Genomic DNA, 7,632 nt, shown 5'->3' on the forward strand with positions numbered 1-7,632 from the left:
TAGCTGAGATGGCATCTAGGTCAACAGGGGTCATCTTCCAAGTGTCCATCTCTACCCTTACTGCACTAGTTCTGTTCCCTAGGAAAATCAAACCATTGCCCCAATCCTCAATGATACGTGCATTCCTCATCCAAGGTCGGCCTAATAGTATGTCATAATCCACTCCCTTCATGACAATGAAGTTTACAGAAAATTGCACACCGGCAATCTTTACTGGCCAATTCTTTAAACCTGGCAGTCTTACCTTCATTCCATTTGCTAACGTGACGTTAAACCTGGCAGTCTCTACAGGAGGGTTTCCCCATGCCTCTAAGACTGCATGGCTTAGTACACTAACACCTGCGCCTGTGTTTACAATTCCTTTTCGCGTCATATCTCCTAAGGCTAGGATGGGTAAAACTGTATGCATTTCAGTGCCTTTCCAAAAAGCATTGATGTGCAAAGACTTAGGAGTTGAGTGTAGAGTTAGACTTGGGATCTGTGTAACTGCATCATGATCTTGCGGATCAGCACCCGCAAGTCCTGTGTGTCCCTCCATGGAGAGTCTGCCCTTCCAATCCTTGCAACTACAATGCAGTGCACGTGTGCGTGCACACACACACACACACACACTCACACACACACACACTCTCTCTCTCACTCACACACACACTCTCTCTCTCCATTTGGCAACAACACATCTTGCTCTTTGGCTATAGCTCTGTGTGTATGTGTGTGGGGGGGTGGCCAATGGCACAAGGGTTGAGTGGTGGTGGTGGTTGAGCAGTAGTGGTAGGCAGGTGTGTAGGAGGGTGTTGGATGACAGGCAACGGTGGTCTTGTGGGATGGTCTCTCCTTTGGCTACATTACAGCTCCCTTCCTTTTGCGAGAGAGAGAGAGAGAGAGAGAGAGAGAGGAAGAGGTAGTGGGAGGGATACACACACGGAGGGAAAGATAGGGAGAAGGAGATAGAAGAAATGAGAAATAGGGAAAAGATGGGAGATACAAATGGATAGACACAAACAGAGAGGGGGGTGTCAAAGGAGAGAGAGAGAGCGAGGGAGGTATGAGATAGTGATGGGGAGAGAGAGAGAGACAGAGAGAGAGAGAAAGAGAGAGAAAATTAAAAGAGAGAAAAATAGGAGAGAGAAATTTTTAAAAAAGAAATAAGTGAAGAACGCCACGGAAACTTCTTCTCCCTCGCTTGGGGATAACTTCCGTAAAGCAGTTTAGCACAAGCCAACTTGTAGGTCAAATCATTTTACATTAAACCTCAGGTTTTTTTTTGTGACCACTTAAAAGTTTTAAACCGGTACTGCGAAAAGAAGAGATTACACAGTGTTCATACGCAAGCTCGTTTTTACTTGCATCGAGCTTTTGTCGATCCCTGACTGTGGAAACAATGCTGAAAGATGCAATCTGCATCACTATGGGGGCTGTTTCTGACGATTCGCGCTTCTATCCAGACGCCAGAATGCTGCTGCCTTTCCCTTTCTTAGAACAAGGAAGGAGAGACGCTATTGCCGGGCGAGTAGAGCATTTGTCCTCCTTGCCCTTAATTGGAAGGCTGGGGACGCATGCAGGTGGAATTGAGTACATCTCTCAGAGAGAACTTGATCGGCCTCCTGCAGGAGTGCAGACAGAAGAAGAATCTCCAACATGCCAAACGGCTGCATGCATACATGCAACAGTGCCAAATTGACTTGCATCCCGTCCTCGGGAACTTCCTCGTGCCCATGCTTGCCGCATGCGGGAGCTTGTCTGATGCCCAGTATGTATTTGACAGGCTCCCCCATCGGACTGAGCACTCGTGGAATTCTCTCATCTCGGGCTACTGTGATCATGGGCAACCACAATATGCCTTCCAGCTTTACTATAAGATGCAAGAGAACATTGCACAGCCCAACAGACACACATATTTGGCTTTGCTCAGCCTGTGTGCTAGGCTGGAAGATGTGGAAAGTGGCCGAGAGATGCATGCTGAAACAGTCAAAAGGGGATTGGAAAAAGAGCTTCATTTGGGCAGTACACTAGTGGATATGTACTGCAAATGTGGAGCGCTTGCAGAAGCCCACGAGGTATTTGAAGGGCTTCCAATTCAAAATGCAGTGTCATGGACTGCACTAATTGCAGGATTCACGGAACATGGACTTGGTCAAGAAGCGCTGAATTGTTTCAGACAAATACGGCTGAATGGTGTGTATGCAGATGCTGTCTTGTTAATTTTGTGTTTCAGAGCCTGTGGCACAGCCAAAGCCTTAGAAATAGGCCAAGAAATACATGCTGAAGTTGTCAACAGGGGATTGGAGATGGACCTTCATCTGGGAAGTACACTGGTAGATATGTATGGCAAGTGTGGTTTGTTTGCAGAAGCACAGCTATTGTTTGATGGGCTTCCAGTTCGAGACATTATCTCATGGACTGCATTGATTGCAGCATACGCTGAGCAAGGATCTTCTGAAAAAGTTCTTAATTGTTTTAAGCAGATGCAGTCTGAAGGTGTGTCTGGGGATGCTCTCATGTATTTGATCTTCTTAAAAGCTTGTGGCACTACAGGGAGAGTAGAAACAGGCCATGAATTACATGCCGAAATCAGAAAATTGAGATTACTAGAAGATTTGTCTGTAGCTAATATGTTGATAGAAATGTATAGCAAGTGTGGCTCCTTTGCAGAAGCACAGGAGGTCTTTGATCAATTGCCTGCTCCAGACAGAGTCTCATTTAATGCACTGATTACAGGATATGCTGAGCTTGGCCTCAGTGAGGAAGTGGAAAGATTCTTGACACAAATGCCGCTGAAGGGCATTGCTCCTAATTTGGTCACCTTTGCACTTTGCTTGAGAGCTTGTAGCCTTAAAGCAGATTTACAGACGGGCCGGAAAATGCATGCTGAAGTGATGAAAAGGGGATGGGACTGTGACCTTGACGTTGGCAATGCACTGGTGGTTTTGTATGGCAATTGTGGTTCATTAGTGGAAGCACAACACATCTTTGTCAGGTTGCCAGTAAAAAATGAAGTTTCGTGGACTGGACTAGTTGCAGGATATGCTGAACATGGGCCTGATGATGAGGTGCTGAAGTGTTCACACAAAATGCAGCTAGAAGGACTGTGTCCAGATGCTTTCATTTATCTTTGCAACTTGAAAACTTGTGGCATCACAGGAGCTTTGGAAACAGGACGTGAAATGCATGCTGAAATAATTCAAAGGGGATTTGAAGGGGAGTTCCCTGTGGGAAACATGCTGGTAGAAATGTATACCAGATGTGGCTTTCATGGAGATGCCTGCCAAGTTTTTGACAGGCTACCAGTTCGAAACGCAGTTTCTTGGACTGCGAAGCTTTCAGGATATGTAGAATGTGGGCTTCGTGGACAAGTGCTGAACTGTTTGGAACAGATGCAAGTGGAAGGTCTGACTGTGGAAGCTGTCATGTTTGTCAGGGGGATTAAGGCTTCTGGTGCCAATGGAACCTTAGAAATAGGAGAAGTCTTGCATGCTGAAGCAACCAAACGGGGTTTGGAAATTGATCTCTATGTAGGCAGCGTACTGGTGGATATGTATTGCAAATGTGGTTCTGTGGAAGATGCATGCAAAGTGTTTAGCAGGCTGCCAGTTAAAGATGTGGTCTCATGGACTGCACTGATTTCAGGATATGCTGAAAGGGGTTTCAGTGTAGAGGTGCTTAACTGCTTCAAACAGATGCAGCTGGAAGGTGTACCTGCAGATGCAGGCATATTTGCTCTCTGCTTAAAAGCTTGTGGCGCTACACAAGCTTTGGAAAGTTCCAAATTTTTACATACTGAAGCTACCAAGAGAGGATTGGAACGAGAGCTTATAGTAGGCAGCACGCTTGTTGATTTGTACGGCAAGTGTGGTTCTCTCGTAGAAGCACAGCGAGTCTTTGATAGGCTGCCAGTTCGGAATGCAGTATCATGGACGACACTTATTTCAGGATATAGTGAGTGTGGCCATAACGAAGAAGTTTTGGATTATTTCAGACAGATGCAGCTAGAAGGTGTGCCTGCAGATGCTGTTACATATTCTCTCTGCTTGAAAGCTTGTGGTGTCACAGGAGCCTTGGAAACAGGCCGGGAGATACACGCTGAAATAAGAAAGTCAAAATTCGGAAGAGATACTGCCATAGGCAACATGTTGATAGACATGTATGGCAAATGTGGCTCTGTCGAAGAAGGTCAAGAGGTATTCGACAACCTGCCTTCTCGAGATGTTATTTCATGGACTGCGATGGTAAAGGCATATGGTGAAAACCATGAAGGTAGCAAGGCTGTACAATGTTTTGAGAAAATGCAACGGCAAGGGGTGAAGCCAAATTCTACTACATTCACCTGTCTTCTTGCTGCATGCAGCCATGCTAGCTTGGTTTTGGAGGGTCAGAAGTATTTCAGCCTGATGAGAGAGGAACATGAAGTCGAACCAACTTTGGATCATTATGCCTGTATGGTGGATCTCCTTGCAAGATCTGGGCATGTTCTCGAGGCACAAGGATTCATTTCAGCTATGCAGTGTCCTCCTTCCAGCTTTGCCTTAACAGCTCTGTTGAGTGCATGTAAAATATATGGGAAAATGAAATATGCAGAGAGGTACTTTCAGCAACTTGTGGAGTCCAATCAAGAGGATTCTGCTACATACTTGCTCATGTCTGACATGTATGCATGTTTTGGTAGGTGGAGTGATGCAAACCGTATAGAGCAAATGAGGAAACATGCAGGAGCCAGTAAATTACCTGGTAATGCATCAATCGAGGTGAACAAAGTGCTGCATGAATTTATTGTGGGTGCCAGTCAAAACAAGTATATGTCAGAAAACTTAGAGCTTTTGAGTTTACGAGTGAAGGATGAAGGATACATACCTGGTCTAGATTTGGTCTCAGGAATATGAGTGCAGCAAGATCAACACATATGACATCTGGTTGTTTGAGCAATTCACTGATGAAGTATTGTTTCAATCATGGTTAAAGAAATTCACTAATGAAATATTGTGCTGATTGACGTTCAAGGCATTGCATTGGTTTTGAGGCAAGGCAATTGACAGACCATTTGTAAGAGTATTCTCTGGTCCGGCAGCACAGGCTATTTTGGCTGAGATATTGCTAGAATGTTACTCTATTGAAAGAACTGACAAGATTATTGGGCTGGATCAGAAATCAGTTACTGCATGTGAGATATAACTCAAGGAAAGTTGCAGCAGAATACATTCGTTGTAAACCCAATACATGTCTGGCACAGCTAAGTCCCATCTCTACCACTAAAAGAAGGGGCGCAATTCTCAAACTCGAGTTAGACTTCATGTAGGCCTGCAAAGTGACCAAGCATTTGTACTTGGAACCCTCGAAATGCACCACTGCACTCAGCCAGGGCAAGAATAAAGTGCTTGGATTAGAAGTCCCATTAAGGTTCTGTCCATGGGAAGCACAAATGTTAGGTTTGTTGGGCCTTGCAAAAACTAAGCCTGTGATGGAGTTAGGGGCATCAAGATGTATCAATTTGACAGTCTTCTAGTTTTAATGTACATGGTGGCCTGCTCGGTTAAGAGCCTCAGTAGCACTGCGCTTCCCTGCAAATTGTGGATGGTCCTGTACAGATAGGGTGTGTTGAGAAACAGTAGGGTTTGAGGGGAGGAACATAGTGTGTACTGCAGACACTGTGATAAAGAACTCAGAAACACAGAACAAGAATGAAGCAATAAATCATGCTCAATGAATCATGCAGAATATTGATACAATGGAGTGGCAGCCTCAGGGTTCATTTCTCTAGGACCAGTATTGAGGTGAGCAGAGTCAAGTTGATGACTCCGATCAGAGCTTGGAGATGACTGCACTGTTCTGGCTGATCAAGCGGTAGCACCTGTGAAGGAATGCTTTGTTGAGGGAGTGAAATGCAGTCCTCTAGGCAGGGGAATGTTGACAAGACATTGGGTGATGAAGGACAGTAGTAGAGGGAGTGAAACGCAGTCCTCAAGAATTGTCCATGATGAAGAAGATGACATCAGCACAAGTGTGCCCCTGATGTAGACAACCAACCTCCTGAAGATAGAAACGCAGCTATAGCTGGTGGAGACGGGTGGAACCAGCAAACACAAGTCGAGGTGACATGGACGAATGCTGGAGGAGCCACTCGGATGCTGGGTGGCTGCTGTAACTGCAAAACGCAGGGCTGAACAGCTTCATGATGTAGAAAATGCAGGTGTATATGGGTGATCAGACCTGCAGGCAGCAATGCAAGTGCTCCTGGGTGTGGTGACAGCTGATGGAACCTCAAGGGGAGCTGGGCAGCCACAGAAGACTGAAAACGCAGGTGTGTAGCAGCCTCTACAGGCTTGATGGCAGCCAGCTGTCAAGGGCAGCAGCTCTAGGCAGCTCTGAACATGGGCAGCAGCAGTAACTCTAGTGGATAGCAACCATCATGCCAAGAAGAAAGGATCACAGTCAGAGCAGACTGATTGAATGTGGACAATGAATGTGGTAGATTGTAGAATGCCCACACATGCCCTAATTTAAGGGGATTTTGAAGCGTTTGTCCTACCTTGTGCAATAAATGCCGATAATACAAAAGCCCCTTTTGGGTTAATGGAGACCGCCCTCCAATTTCTGGTTGCACAACAGTTGCTAAAGTATTAAAGTGGTGTACTATTGACTTCAACATCAATTTGTTTTGTAGAAAGGATTTTTGTTGCGCAAAGCAAGGACAAAGTAATTAGTTAGTTTTTTTTTTGTTGCAAATAAAGTGTGGCTAGTTATACTTCAGAAAAAAACCCCGAATACAAAGGAAGTGCTCATGCTCAACAGAGTAGCTGGAGCTGATGCAGAGTCACAGATATATCAAGTGTACAAGCCTCTCAAGGCAGTCTAGGGGGGATGGGAGCAAGAAGCCATTGAGGGGGGGTGTATCACCATTTGGGGCTGCTTGCCTGCATCACGAAAAACAGGTCCTGGCCGCCCAAGTGCATATGAAATGAAAACAGAGCTCTTGACGAGCTCGAGACTCGCCCTGCACCTAGTCCCATCGTCCTCGGAGGGAGTGGATGATGGAGGTCCGGAGCTCTGCTAAGGTCGCCTATACCGAAAGTCTCTCCTCGTCAAAAACCTCCTGACACCACGCCTTCTAGACATGCCATCCGGTAAGACTCCCTATGATCTCCCATACCTCAGAGTGGTCTGTTGGGGGCTCCAGTACCTGGCGGATGGGTAGAGCCTCCAAACTGACCTTTGCATATGACCTTGTCTCAATAATGACTATCGTGTCCTGCATCCCAGCCTAGAGAAGATGACGGCATTGGTTGACTGCCTACCAGGAGAAAACTCCCCATGAGATACATCCAAGGCTGGGTGCTATACGGCAGAGGATGCTGGTAGCTTGGGGGCTTTGAATTAGGGCCTTACAGAGGCCCTACCACACACGAAGTAGGCTGCGTAGGAAGGGGTATCTAGGGGGGGTGATTTGGGCCGTTGTGAAGATCCATCTTAGGGACGGTCTCCAATCACTGCCAAGCCTCGGTCTACAATCCTAGAGGCCCTCCTGCAGTATGACCTTCCACGTCTGCCCTCGTGGTGTGAGGCCGTGAACTACTAGCTTGCCCAAGAGGGGGATACTTTGATACTCTGGGTCTAAGATCCCAAGCCCTCCCTCTGACCGAT

General features: G+C 46.3%; 1 protein-coding gene across 1 annotated transcript; it reads left to right on the forward strand.

The window, feature by feature from the left end:
- The first annotated feature begins 1,305 nt into the window (after positions 1-1,305).
- On the forward strand, positions 1,306-5,464 carry LOC148040219 (pentatricopeptide repeat-containing protein At5g27110-like). Its single transcript, XM_087697702.1, has one exon. It carries the CDS (start codon positions 1,557-1,559, stop codon positions 4,875-4,877), a length of 3,321 nt encoding a protein of 1,106 aa, XP_087553828.1. The 5' UTR covers positions 1,306-1,556; the 3' UTR covers positions 4,878-5,464.
- Positions 5,465-7,632: the final 2,168 nt, after the last annotated feature.

The sequence above is a fragment of the Lygodium microphyllum genome, chromosome 2, assembly GCF_053477565.2.
Source record: "Lygodium microphyllum isolate KBCC chromosome 2, Lygodium_microphyllum_v1.1.10, whole genome shotgun sequence".
Lineage (NCBI taxonomy): Eukaryota > Viridiplantae > Streptophyta > Polypodiopsida > Schizaeales > Lygodiaceae > Lygodium > Lygodium microphyllum.